Source organism: Diachasma alloeum, unplaced genomic scaffold (assembly GCF_001412515.2).
Source record: "Diachasma alloeum isolate Michigan unplaced genomic scaffold, Dall2.0 Dall_scaffold_00179, whole genome shotgun sequence".
Taxonomy (NCBI): Eukaryota; Metazoa; Arthropoda; class Insecta; order Hymenoptera; family Braconidae; genus Diachasma; species Diachasma alloeum.
Window position 1 is genome coordinate 5,084,478 of NW_021680345.1, and position 13,925 is coordinate 5,098,402.

The 13,925-nt window shown below is 34.9% G+C and overlaps 2 protein-coding genes across 4 annotated transcripts in view; one reads left to right on the forward strand and one right to left on the reverse strand.

Annotated features, from left to right (window-relative positions):
- The window catches only part of LOC107042214 (probable tRNA (uracil-O(2)-)-methyltransferase), a 40,799-nt gene that overhangs the window by 2,166 nt on the left and 24,708 nt on the right, over positions 1 to 13,925 (reverse strand). For 2 of the 3 annotated variants that reach the window (XM_029126429.1, XM_029126430.1), the window contains exons 3-5: positions 2,104 to 2,205; positions 1,854 to 1,946; positions 257 to 1,230 (exon numbers count right to left, since the gene is read on the reverse strand). In XM_029126429.1, coding sequence (XP_028982262.1) covers positions 257 to 1,174 — 918 coding nt within the window. In that variant the 5' untranslated portion in view covers positions 1,175 to 1,230; positions 1,854 to 1,946; positions 2,104 to 2,205. Of the gene's footprint in view, positions 1 to 256; positions 1,231 to 1,853; positions 1,947 to 2,103; positions 2,206 to 2,270; positions 2,405 to 13,925 lie in introns of those variants that run through there. The other variant, XM_015263145.2, reaches the window with a different exon arrangement.
- On the forward strand, positions 2,039 to 6,840 carry LOC107042223 (FAD synthase). Its single transcript, XM_015263158.2, has 7 exons — positions 2,039 to 2,666; positions 4,097 to 4,572; positions 4,918 to 5,060; positions 5,179 to 5,379; positions 5,475 to 5,663; positions 6,216 to 6,476; positions 6,548 to 6,840. The coding sequence occupies exons 1-7, from the start codon at positions 2,546 to 2,548 to the stop codon at positions 6,654 to 6,656; spliced, it is 1,500 nt and encodes a 499-aa protein (XP_015118644.1). The 5' UTR covers positions 2,039 to 2,545; the 3' UTR covers positions 6,657 to 6,840.

Genomic DNA, 13,925 nt, shown 5'->3' on the forward strand with positions numbered 1-13,925 from the left:
TTCTCTTCACAAAAAATTACTTTGGTCATTTTTCTTTAAATCGCAGGATTTCCAGGACATTTGCAAGATCAATAAAATAATAATGATAATAATAATAATAATAAGTAAATAGTATAGATTTATGAATGAATAACAAGGAAATAATAGAACGGAGAAATAAAATGATAAGTGATGTAATTGAAAAAATTGATGCAAAAAATTGAAAAATTAAACAATCAATTAATCGATGAGTTTAATCGATTGTGATTAAACTCACTTCCAATCTCGTATCGCCAAATAAATCCCAGATTTTTCGTCTCCTAAGATCGATTCCCACCCCTGGATACCCCTCGCTCGTCAGAATAAACACCAGCAGTCCATTTCCACACCCAAGATCCAAAAATGACTGTTTCTCGTCGATTCCCTTCTCCCTCCTCTCCTCTTCCCAGAGTAAAATCAAGTAAGAGGCGATCGCAATGTCTTCGTACACAAATTTCGCTGGGTCTGTGCACTCTGGCCATTTGTCCACGAGCTCAGTCCCATATTTCTTCTTCAAACTGTTGTATAAATTCGTGTATTTCTCTGGTGACACCAGGTTTAGGGATCCTTCGACGAGATTATTCTTCGGGGGATCAGCTTCCATCCATTTCACTAGTCTGGGGAAGAGTCTCTCCTTCAGCCAATTGAGAGTTGCGTCCTCTGCAGGTCCCCTGGAGTTGTTTCCAATTGACATTCTCAGGTTTTTGTCCTGCAGAGTTATTCTGCAAGGCATTTGAAACCCCAGACAACGTTTTTCTGGGTCCAAACTCCTTGAGACCCACGTGACAGACGATTTTGATTTGTCGAGAATGAAAAAATCAACAGTTGTCGAAAAATTGTCCTCGTCTCGAGGAAATAATTTCCTTATGAATAGGTAGTGACCCTCTGGGGTGGCGAAGGGATCGATGTCCTCTGGAGATGAAGTTGCGAGGGGAAAAATGTCGGGAAGGACTGGTGAAGCTGATAGTTTCTCCACAGGAATATGCTGGAGTCGATCCAGAAGAGCGTCAGGGGTGCTTAATTGCGATCTAGAGAGGGTGACCGACGATAAGACTCGGCGGTTGATAAGGTGAGGGTTGTTGATCCATAACTCAATTGTCTTCCAGAATTGGGGAGGGGGGACGGTGATCTCTTGGGTTGACAAGTGGTATTCCATGATTCTGTGGGTTATTTGGGGGGTTTTGATAGCAGGGAGTCGACGTCGATTTTGTACTGAAATGAAGATTTATTGGGCGTTAATTAGTGGTTTGGAGAGGTGGATTGAGACGAAATTAGGGAAAAGAGAGAGAAGTGGTTGGATTGCTTGAGCTGTTTATGGAATTATTTGAAGAACGAGTGGTTTAGAAGCAGAAGTAATGGCTTTAAAGCAAAATAAGGAAATAATCTTTAGAGATTGTTCAAAAAATTGAGCTAAAACCGTCAATATTTACTGGATAAAGCTAGACTGAGAGTTGTTTTTATCCGAATTTTGTGAAGAAATTCATTTAAAAAGGATTGAGAGAAGATTATACCAGAAATTAAAATATTAAGAGTATAGATTTGAACTTGAGTTCAAGAGAATAGGAAAAATAAATTATCATGAGAATTGGGTTTCAAAAAAAAAAATCATTCTCCAACTTCATAAAAGATAAATTCAATTCCAAAATTTCGTATAAATTCTGGGCATGAGTGGCATTTGTCGTTAAATAATTGCAAATGAATTTTGTTTGTAAATTCAATTCCCTTTTGACATTTTCTCATAAAATCAATTATTCTGCGGATAAATCGTAAAACATCTCTTTTCAATTTTTTCCCCTTCCCTACGAAATCAATAAACAAATGTAATTAATTTATACCTTCTTAAAAAACCATTCAGCATCACTCAACGACTTTTCCATTATCTGCCTCACCCTCTCGGGGTCTGGCTCGTTAACATGTTGTTTAAAGCTCTGCAACATCAATCATCAATCATCATCAATAAAAAACAGATCTGAGAGCCGAATTTGAGGTTAAAAGCACACATAACCCCTCCAACATGAAGTTTATGCAGTCTAGAAGACCTGAATAAGCATGAATATTCATTAATTACAATGAATTATGGCTCACCTGCTTGATCGAGTGCTTGTAGAACGCCTGAGGAGCCTTCGGTAGTTGTTCGCACGAACGGAGGAGGAACTTGTACAGCTGCTTCGGTGTCTTCACTGTTTGCTGGAACAGTGAACCGCTCATTGTGACTTTTTCATTAGTTTTTTGCTGAGGGAATTAATTATTACTGCAGGAAAAGAACTCGAACGTTCAGGGGACTCGAGACGTTTTTGCAGTTTTTTGGAGCTTTATTGTTGCCTCTATTTCCGGAGCAGAATCGTCAGCTGATTGGTCAGACCTAACCCTAACAGGACTTTAATAATGGAAGGACTCGCTCTGTCATGAGAGTCGTCAATGTCTGCAGTAATGAGTGGAGGTCATGGACTCGTCGTGATAAAAATGATAAAATAGTCGCAATATTCGGTAGTTTTCTCTCTGTGAGTCAGTGGATCGAGTGTTGAAGATGTTGCAAATCTGTCAGTACTTGCTTCGTAATTTATCAGTCAGTAATCTCAGGACATACGCCAGTATTGCTGCAAGGTCATTCAGTAGATCTAGGACCAAACCCAATGCCGGATTAATTAGTGAGTGGATTTATTAATGTTTTAATCACTCGTTTTTAGGATTTTTCTTTATTTTTGCATTTATCTCGGTTATGAAGGGGTTTAGACAAAAATGTCAATAAATTTTTTTTGTAGAGCATTAAATTTCCTACAAAAACATCGTATATTTTTTTTTCTGGAGTCACTAGTTAAGGAGATGATTGATCATTCATTTAAATACGATTCTGATATTTCTATAATTTTGTCGGTAATGAATGGTTTAAAAAGACGTTATAAGACATTTTTAATTTATTAGTCGTATGAGAACATATACCAGTATTACTGCAAGGTCATTTGATAGGTCTGGGATCAAATCCAATGCCAAATTAATTAGTGAGCGGATTTATTGGAGTGTTTTAATCACTCTTTCTTAGAATTTTTCTTTATTTTTGCGTTTATCTCGGTTATGAGTGGGTTTAGGAAAAAATGTCAAAAGATTTTTTTTGTAGAGCATTAAATTTTCTACAAAAATGTCGTATATTTTTTTTTCTGGAGTCACTAGTTAAGGAGATGATTGATCATTCATTTAAATACGATTCTGATATTTCTATAATTTTGTCGGTAATGAATGGTTTAAAAAGACGTTATAAGACATTTTTAATTTATTAGTCGTATGAGAACATATACCAGTATTACTGCAAGGTCATTTGATAGGTCTGGGATCAAATCCAATGCCAAATTAATTAGTGAGCGGATTTATTGGAGTGTTTTAATCACTCTTTTTTAGAATTTTTCTTTATTTTTGCGTTTATCTCGGTTATGAGTGGGTTTAGGAAAAAATGTCAAAAGATTTTTTTTGTAGAGCATTAAATTTCCTACAAAAACGTCGTATATTTTTTTTTCTGGAGTCACTAGTTAAGGAGATGATTGATCATTCATTTAAATACGATTCTGATATTTCTATAATTTTGTCGGTAATGAATGGTTTAAAAAGACATTATAAGACATTTTAAATTTATTAGTCGTCTGAGAACATATACCAGTATTACTGCAAGGTCATTTGATAGGTCTGGGATCAAATCCAATGCCAAATTAATTAGTGAGCGGATTTATTGGAGTGTTTTAATCACTCTTTTTTAGAATTTTTCTTTATTTTTGCGTTTATCTCGGTTATGAGCAGGTTTAGGAAAAAATGTCAAAAGATTTTTTTTGTAGAGCATTAAATTTCCTACAAAAACGTCTTATAATTTTTTTTTCTGGAGTCACTAGTTGAGAGGATAATTGACCAATGATTTAAATTCGATTTCATTTAAATGTGAAGCCCTTGATATTTCTGTAATTATATCGGCATTGAGGGCTTTCAGATGTCATAAGACATTTGAGTATCAATTAATCTTCTCAGGAATTAAATTCCCTGCGAAAATTTATCCCAATATTTTGAGCAGAACCCAATCTCCTGTTTTCCGTTGCAGTAATTGGAGATGAGATTTTAAAAGCCCAAGTGAAGGACACAAATTCCTTCTTCATATGCTCATTACTCTGGGAATGTGGCGTTAAGGTCGAGAAAATCTCAGTGATAAGTGACGATGTGGACACAATAGCGAAAGAGATAACAGATTTCTCTGAGAAGTACAGATACGTGATAACTTCCGGGGGAATTGGACCGACTCACGATGACATGACCTTCGAGGGGCTGGCGAAGGCCTTCAACGACTCTCTGCACTGTCATCCAACGATTGTGGACATTGTCAAGGATGTTTACAGGACAGAGGACCAGAATTCGCCGGCTTTCAAGATGGCTCATGTCCCCAGGAAGGCTGTGCTGAGGTTCGGGAAGAACCAGGAGACTGGGGAGGCCCTCAAATTCCCTTGTGTCAACGTCGAGAATGTTTATGTGTTTCCAGGGTCTCCAGTGTATTTGGAGAAATTATTTAAGAGTCTCTGCAGGGTATTTAATGACGGTTTTTGACAGAATTGACGAGAATTAATTAATTAATTAATTAATTTAACAATAACGAAATTAAAAAATTTCGAACGAAATTTTAATTTTATTTTTTTTTGTGAATTTTTCATCAATTAATTATTGTTAAATTAATTAATCAATTAATTATTAAAATTTAATATATTATTATTCAATATATTAAATAGTAGTTCATGAAGGATGTTAAATGTATTATTTAATATATTTAATTAATTATTGTTAAATTAATTAATTGATTAAGTAATTAATCAAGCTCCATTTTTCTTTTATCAATTATCTTTATTTGTGTTGATTAATTATGAAACCTTTCAGGAATTATTCAGAGGAGAAAAGAAATTCGTAAAGAGGGAATTATTTCTGGATGCTAAAGAGGAGTCTTTTGCAGATGCTTTAACAAAAGTGGCCAGAGAATTTCCAAATGTTGCTTTTGGCTCTTATCCTATCACTGGTGAAAGGTAATTAAATTGAATTAATTACCTTTTGATTCGAATGAAATCAATTGAGTAGAAAGTTTTTGTGACGATTTTTCTCGAGAAGTTTTTCGAAAACTCTTCAATAAAAAATAAATTTCAGCTATTACAAGGCGAGAGTGACGATAGAGAGTGACAACGAGGCTGAAACATTAAAAGCCCAGGAGAGATTCAGTAGTTTAGTCCCACGAGAGGTTTTCATAAATTACGACAAACATCCTCACATCGACGCCCATGAAAAATTCTCAGCATTCATGGAAAGTTGTCAGGGCGAAATTTACCAGAAGACTCTGGAGGACCTCAGGTAATATTTACCCTTCAATTTTCCAATTAAATGCCCTCGAAGCTGAGGGTGATCGATAAATCGTCTTTTGAACTTCTCCCGTAATTCATCTTCAGGAAACTCTACGAGAAGTCGAATGAAGTAGCAATTTGCTTCGATGGGAGCATAGAGTCCACAGTGCTTCTTCACTTGGCTCACATAGCACAGATGCAATTGGGGAATTCCTCCAAAATTAATTTAATAATGTTTAGACATGAGGAGTGGTTTCCTGAAGTTGAGAACTTCATCAAGGATATTACATCGAGGTATTTACGATTTTTTTCTGATGATTTTTCGTGATTATTTCATTATTTTTGGGGAGAAATAATGGAAAGACATGAAATTAATGGGTGTAGAGGAAAATATGGGAACATTTTTTTTACTCCGTAAAATCTCCTGTAAAAAATGTCTCCTAACATTTTAAAAAATGTCATCAACTACTGAAGAGATTGTGTAATTAGAAATGCACAAAAAAGAACTTCAAAATGAAAAATTGACTTCAGATTTTTTTATTTAAAAAATGTGATGAAATACCATTTTCTAGTTCTTGAAATTCTCAACAAAAAACGTCTTTAAACATTAAAAAAAAATACTATTTAGTACTTGAATGATAGTAGAATAACAATGGCACAGAAAAAATAAAATTGAAAAATTGTCTTCAGATTATTTATCGAAAAAATGTCATAAAATATTCCTTGTAGTCCTTGAAATTCTCTGCAAAAAAATTTTTTTTCCATTTATTTCGAAAAATCTATCAATAGTTAGAATATTCCGGGCTTAAAATAGCGCCGTCGCGAGTAATTTTGAATACTCTCCAGATACAATCTCAACATAATAACCCTGAACCAGCTTCCCCAGGAGGGAGCGAAGAGCCTGGAAGCATCTCACCCAGATATAAAAATTTTACTACTGGGAATAAAATCGAGGAATAAAGATAGCGGGCTGTATCACAGTCTTGCTAGACAGACGGGCATCGCATCAATGGTTATTAAGTGTCCCTTGAACGGATGGACAGTCGACAGTTTATGGACATTAGCAAGATCTCTCAGTCTACCATATTGCTCGTTATACGACAAAGGGTAAGTAATATTGCATTATCGTGAATAACTCGATAAACCCTCATTCCTCCTCTCTATTGTCTTCATTCCAGATACACCTGCGTAGGTGGTCGTAAGGGTACAAAGCCCAATGTGAATTTAATAACTGGAGATAAGGAAACATGTCAACCAGCCTGGAAATTGAATAGTGGAGGGAAATAATGGGGAATCGTCTTTCATCGGTTTGTTATTAATTATTTTGGGAGGTGATAACGTTAACTTATAGCTCTGAAACCAGTGGGTTCATATGAAAATGTCGGAAGATATTTTTGTAGAGCATTTTATAAACGAAAAGGAAAGATTAATGATTTTTTTAAAAATAAATGTCATTTTTTTTTCATTTTTATTTCATGAAGAACTCTTTAATATCTACTGCAAATCATTTTTTTTATTTATTCATATTTGTCGGTTAGTATTTTATTTGTTCATTTTTTCTATTATTTTGTTCGTTATCATTCATCATTTAATAATTAAAAAAATTATTCTGCGATTGCATTTTGAGGAGATTTTAATGAGTTTAAAAGAAAAATCTGATGCTATTTTTGTTCATGAATTCGAAAAAAATTATAAGAAACACAATTTTTGTTTTTTTATATAAATCATAAAAAAAACAATTTTATAATATTCCGACCAATACTTTACACTAATAATTTGTGTTAAATTTTTATGAAGTCCAGTAATACCGTACATCATCTCCTAAATGTTGTTTACCTCAATCCCCCTGAGAAATGAAAAAAAAAAGAAACTGCTCTTCTTCTTGAGTTCTCCCTCAACAACTTAACACCCACCTCTCGTTAATTGTCACCGATTTAATGTGACACTCAGCCAGCTTAATCCCCGAGCCCTCAATTTCCACCGATTGTTTAACTTGTACAACAAATTGCTCGATTATGGGATAAAGTTCCTAGAAATAGGGTTTACCACTCCAATAGATTTCCAAGTTACCCAAATGCCCCTCAGAAATCTGTAATTTATTCCTAACCAGTTTGTTCAAGTGACTAAAGTTGATTCTAAGCAGCTTAAAACTCGAAACTAGGAAAATTTATTGCTAAAGCCTCATGCCCCATTCTTTCGCCATCGTTTATGGTACTTTTGTTCGGACGAGTGAATAAACACAGTCATCTTCTTGATCACAAGGGACATTGTGGGTGGGAAGAGAGCTGTGTAGCAGGTGAAACTGCAACACAGAGAACACAGTCTGAAGGATGGGGTAAAAGAGGAGAAGGGGATTGTGTGCTACCATGGTAACAGCCTAAATGACGTATTGATTCCTCACTCTACTTCTCTACCGATGGGGGAGGGAAACTCACCCCCTTCTCATCTCAACCACCCCTTATTCCTTTTTCACCTCAGACCACTCCATCGCATATTCACAATATTGCTTTTCCAAACAGCGTTTGAGGGGGGAGGATTTTTCCATTGCACTTTACCAACCGTGTACACAGGATGGGACACGTTTGAATAAAACGGCTTTTGCTTCTATTTGGGGCCTTCAGTGCTTGTCGGACGACTCTATGAATCGATTAAGATGCTGGGGTCAGGAACAAGTGGTGTTTGGTGAGACAATGTTTTTTCATGTAATTATGAGGATTAATTCAGAGTTTTTAAAAAAGAGATCTGACATTCTTCGTAAATTTCAGCCATTCTTTGGATGTTTAAAATGTGATGGTGATTTTTTAGGTGATCAAGTGAATGGGGGGTCTTCGGAATTTGCGGTTTGAAGGATTTCCCATGAAATTGTTATCTTCATCCAAATACAAATTAAAATCGTTGATGAAGAATTTCACAATATTGACAGTTTTGAAGAACACGTTTTTCCCTAATTATGAGAATTAATTGAGAGTTTTTTAAAAGAGATCTGACATTTTGTTCTGAAATTTTAGTTATTCCTCTGATATTTAAAATGTTATGGTAATTTTTTAGATGAATAAATTAAATGGAATGTCTTCACAATTCTTAATTAAAAGTACTTCAGGGGAAATAATTATCATCTTTACCCAAATAGAAACTAAAATCATTGAAGAAGAATTTCACAATATTGACAGTTTTGAAGAACACGTTTTTCCATAATTATGTGAATTAATTGAGTTTTTTTTAAAAAGAGATCTGAGATTTTTCTGAAATTTTAGTTATTCCTCTGATGTTTAAAATGTAATGGTGATTTTTTAGATAATAAATTAAATGGAATGTCGTCAGAATTCTTAATTAAAAGTATTTCAGGGGAAATAATTATCATCTTTACCGAAATAAAAATTAAAATCATTGAAGTAGAATTTCATAATATTGACACTTTTGAATAACACGTTTTTCCCTAATTATGAGAATTAATTGTGAGTTTTTAAAAAAGAAATTTGTCATTTTTCTTAAATTTCAATCATTCCTCAGATATTTAAAATGTAATGGTGATTTTTTAGATAATAAATCAAATGGAATGTCTTCAGAATTCTTAATTAAAAATATTTCAGGGGAAATAATTATCATCTTTAGCGAAATAAAAATTAAAATCATTGATGAAGTATTTCACAATATTCAAAAGTTTGAACAACATTTTTTTCTACTTCGCTCGTGGGGCAACTCAATAAATCGCTTAAGATGCTGGGGTCAGAAACAAGTGGCATCTGTTACGTTTTGTTTTTCGTTAATTTTTTTCATTAATTGAAAGTTTCGTTCGAGCAGATCTGACATTTTTCTTAAATCTCCCTTCTCTCTCAAATATTCAAAACATAACGCACATTTTTTGAATAACAAATTGAAGTAGACGTTTTCAGCACTCTTCATTCGAAGTCTTTCAATTTCCTAAATGAATAGAACTCATTTAAATTCACCGAATAAAGAAGAAATAAAAATCAATGAACAAGAATTTCCAAGGAAAAAAGTTTGATATTCAACCAACTGGAAAACCAAATATACATTCCATCGTCGAGCTCATATTACAAATTTTTCCAGGCTGGGGAAGGGGGAAACTTCCACCAACTCATTTCCTACCTTTCGAAATTTCATTCTGAGTTAAAGTATTTCTAGTTTTCCCTTTGAAACTTTGAAATGAGACTGCAAGAAGGGAGTAAGGAAGGGTGGGGGCGAGGGGGTGGTGCCCCCCCCCCCGCCCCTCCGGTTTTCTTGCAGGAGGGTGAAACTCCCACTCACCAGAGGCAGAGACAATTTTTCATGTTTTCATTACTCATCTTTCCCGGAGGCGACAGTTTCATTTCATGAAAAATAATACTCGGTATAGAAACAGGTATTCGTGAAGGAGTTTCGAATTAAATTGATATTGATATCAGTGCGAGGGGGTGAATTTTAACACCCCTGACAGCAATTTTCTCCGGTTCTCATTTATTTCTGGGGGGACGAGAAAAAATGATGAGATTCATTACGATGAAATGGCAGAGTTTTCTCCGCGAAAATAATGAAAAATGTTGGGAGGGGCCGGACGGGTGGGAGGGAGAGAGGGGAGGGAGTTGCAATCAATTTACAAATTTATGAAAATTTATAGGTGGATGGGAAATTCAAACAGAAGTTCGCGGATGCAATTTTACTCGGCGGAATATATTTCAGGAATTTATGATGGGTTGCGTTAATATTTAAATGACTGAAAGTTTGAAATAAATTGTTGGGAATGAATGGGGGTAATGTTGACTTTGCATTGTCATTCAATCTTCATAATTGAGAGGGAAATTGATTTTCTTGGAAATGTTGAATAGAGATAACTTTCTATGGTAATTTGTGAACATTTATTTGTTTATGTTTCGTGGCTTCAACGAGTTTCACCTATAGTTTTTAAAATGCTGTTTTTGCTCGGGGATAGACGAACGGGATGAATAAGTTCTTGTATTTCTTCAATTCGAATTTTTTAGTTTATGGGAATTAAGATTTCTATTGAATGTTCGGGGATTTTTTTATTGAAAAATGGTTTCGATTGATTTTTTTCTCGTGAAATCATGATGATTGATTCTGAGGGAAAATGTTGGAATACTGATTTAGAGAAAATTATCAACATTTATTTACCTACTTTTCGTGGCTTCAATAATTTTTATCTACAGTTTATGTAACACCCATTGCTTTCAAAACATTTTCAATTAAAATTGTTTTGTTTATTTAGAGATAAAAGGGATGAGAACGCTCAGGGGAATAAATTTTTCTATTGAATGCTTGAGGATTTTTTTGATTAAAAGCTGGTTTCGATTGACTTTTTTCTCAATTTTTATGAAATTGATGATCGATTCTAGGGAAAAATGTTAGAATCCTTCTCCAGAGAAATTTTTCGATAAAAATTTAGAAACATTCATTCATTTATTCACGCATCTGTTCCCTTTCGATGAATTTATGAATTGATTTCTGAAGAAAAATTGAAAAAAAATTCAATGCGGAGAAAATTCTCAGTGGATAATATTTTTATTGCGCCTCCCCGCATAGCCTAGCCACTCAGGTGTTATCCCAATGAGTGGTTCAAGCCATTTGAGTACTGACTTCTTGAACGATCCGATTTCGATAATCACAGGGACGAAGGCTGCGCTACGAATCCTCCCACAGCACTCAGAAGTCCAACCTTTATTATCCCCCCACAGAGCATCTAATCGTAACCACGAATCACCAGTGGATAGAACGATTTCGATCAAAGCGTTTGATCAACGCTCTCGAATGGCGCTTGATTACCAACTTTGGAATGCAACCGCTGGATTAGTTACTGATGTTCCATCAATGGTACCAACTGGAATAATCATGTGAATTTGGAGGTGAATGGGGTTTAATGCAACCTGCGGTGGAGATATTCAGAGTGAATCGTGAGTTATTCAAAGAATTATCCCTCATTGCTACGAGATGATAATTCAAAATGAAGGGAATTTATTGAATTACGGAATTATGTTCCCTTTGGGGTTTATTTATTTATTCCATAGGATTTTTATTCATTAATTAGAGGAGTATTGATAAAACGTTTAATGATTATTAAGGTAAATATTCACTAATTCATAATTCTTGTTAAATTTTTTTTAAGATAAATCCCTCATTTCCATGAGAATCCAAAATGGAATTAGATATTTAAATGTTTGTTTGAATGTAAGAGACAAAATATCTTCATAAAAATTGTATCTCCCTCAGAATCAACTAATCCCCAAATTAAATTTTCCAAAATTTAAGAAATAAAAATCCAAGAAACCCAATTTATTTCATTCTCCCTTCCCATCCTTTTTTATCAACAAACAAATTGAATTATTCTCCGAACGAGGGGTAGAACGAGAAGGTGTATGTGAAAGGGGTGGGATTCTGAGGCGGCCAGACAGGACGGGCAATCTCATATTTCACTCGAGTATTTCATTTGAGTTTGGAATTGATTGCCCGCTGGGTCGAAGGAACCCCTCTCCCGCCTCCAGGTAGCCCGGGGGGCGGGAGGGGGGGGGGTTGGAAAATACCTAGGGGTGGGAGTTTGGGGGAGGTGAGGTGGGGGTGGGCAATATACGGAAGAATGCGAGGGAATATATTTGGCGGAACAGTAGCGAACGAAATGGGAACGAGAGACGAACGTATATTTCCAGAACAAATATTTACACGAAGGGGCATTGGATGGGTGGAGAGGGGTGAGGGGGGCTGGAGGGGCAGGGAGGGGGGGTTAGAGGGGAGAGTGCAAAAAGAGCGAAAATGTGTTTTCTGTTTGATTTGCGACTATATTTTTCTTTCCAGTTCGACGAGCTCTGCGGAACTTCCGGGGGGGAGGGAGAGGGAAAAAGTTTTTTTTCGTAGCTCCAACAATTTTCAGCTATAGTTTTGATTACGCGCGTTGCTTTCAATATTTTTCTTTTTTTTATTTCGGGGGGATTTTCAGGTCCTTTGATCATTCGCCAAATGCATAAATTTTTTCTCATTAAAATGTTGTTTTTGCTCGGCGACAGGGGTGAAAGGAGAACGGTTCAATGGAATTTTTAATTGAAATCTTTTTGTTTATTTTAGTTTTTGTTGATTTAGAGGCGAAAGGGATGAGAAAGTTCTTTTATTCTTTCCATTCGGATTTTTCAGATTTAGGGGGCTGAAGTTTTCTGTTGAATGCTTGAGGATTTTTGTGAATGAAAAAATAGTTTTTAATAAAAAAATAGTTTACAAAAATTTGATTTTTTTCAATTATAAAATCAATTTTCAATTAAAACAATCCAATTAAAAAAAAGATTGATTTTTTTATTATGGAAAAATTGCGATGGCAATTGGTTTCAGGGGAAAATGCTGAAATTCTTGCTTTGAAGGAGGATAGGACCTTTGATTCAATATTTGTAGAGTCCTATTCTCCACTCACCTCGGCACTATCTCAACAGGCACTCTGGCGCTTTCTCAGACACTCCCAAGTCCGCACTTTATCTAATAGCAATCTCACCCATTCCATTCCACTGTCTTTCTTCCGTTATCCCCGTGTACTATCTCACTAATTCAGAAACTTGACTAATTATTTTGCCCAAGGTTCACACTGGAGGTACTTTGGCACCACTGAATTATTCGACACACGAGAGTGAATTCAGCTGAAGTTGAGTATCTGATGCCATAATTTTTGGGTTATTCAATGTTCTTTGGGATCAGTTGAGATATGTCGATTGATTTAATTGGCTCTCTCTTTTTTAATGAGACATTTGCATTGAATGATGTTTTAAAATTATTATTATGTTGTATTTTATGAATTTTGATATAATAATAAAATAATTATAATTTTAACAACATAATTATAAAAATAATTATAATCTGTTCATTATGTGTTTTATAATTTTAATATATTTCTTGTATTTTATAATTATAATTTTCTTTAGACTTTAAACCTTTTTTTAAACTCAACCTTCTACATTTAATGTCTCATATTATATATCGAATAGATCAAATTTTTATAGCCAAGTGATGTTGCAAAAAATGGTAAAAAAAAGTCGCATTAATTTTTTCCGATTGACAATATGAAATCCCCTCAATATTTGAAATAAATATTTTTTTACACCATCGGTTTCTAAAAATATCACTCACTAGTATCACTGACTCCATACAGCCCCAACTTCCCTCAATATTTAATTACACATCTCCCGGATTAACTAAGAAATCTTGATAAATATATTCCACTTTAATACCTCGTCAATGCACCGGGGATAAGCTGCAGCGCATAAATTCCGAGATTAAGCTTTCACATTCCTCTTCTTTTCCTCTCCACTACTTACTTTTAATTACTGGTGCATTTATCACTGTTACACTCCTCTCTCGTGTTTAATTAAAAAACTACAGGTCTACCGTGGTTTTTCATTTGGTCTTGAGGGGTAGAAAAGCCAAGAAATTGAAAAAGTGTTTCAACCCAATTTTTCCCCTCACATCTCGCTCACCCACTTTCTCATTTAAAATTTCATAAACTTGAAAGGTGGATTGTTTCACGTTATCTGGAACAAAGTCAAGAATCGCGGGAGGGGGAGGGGGGGGGGG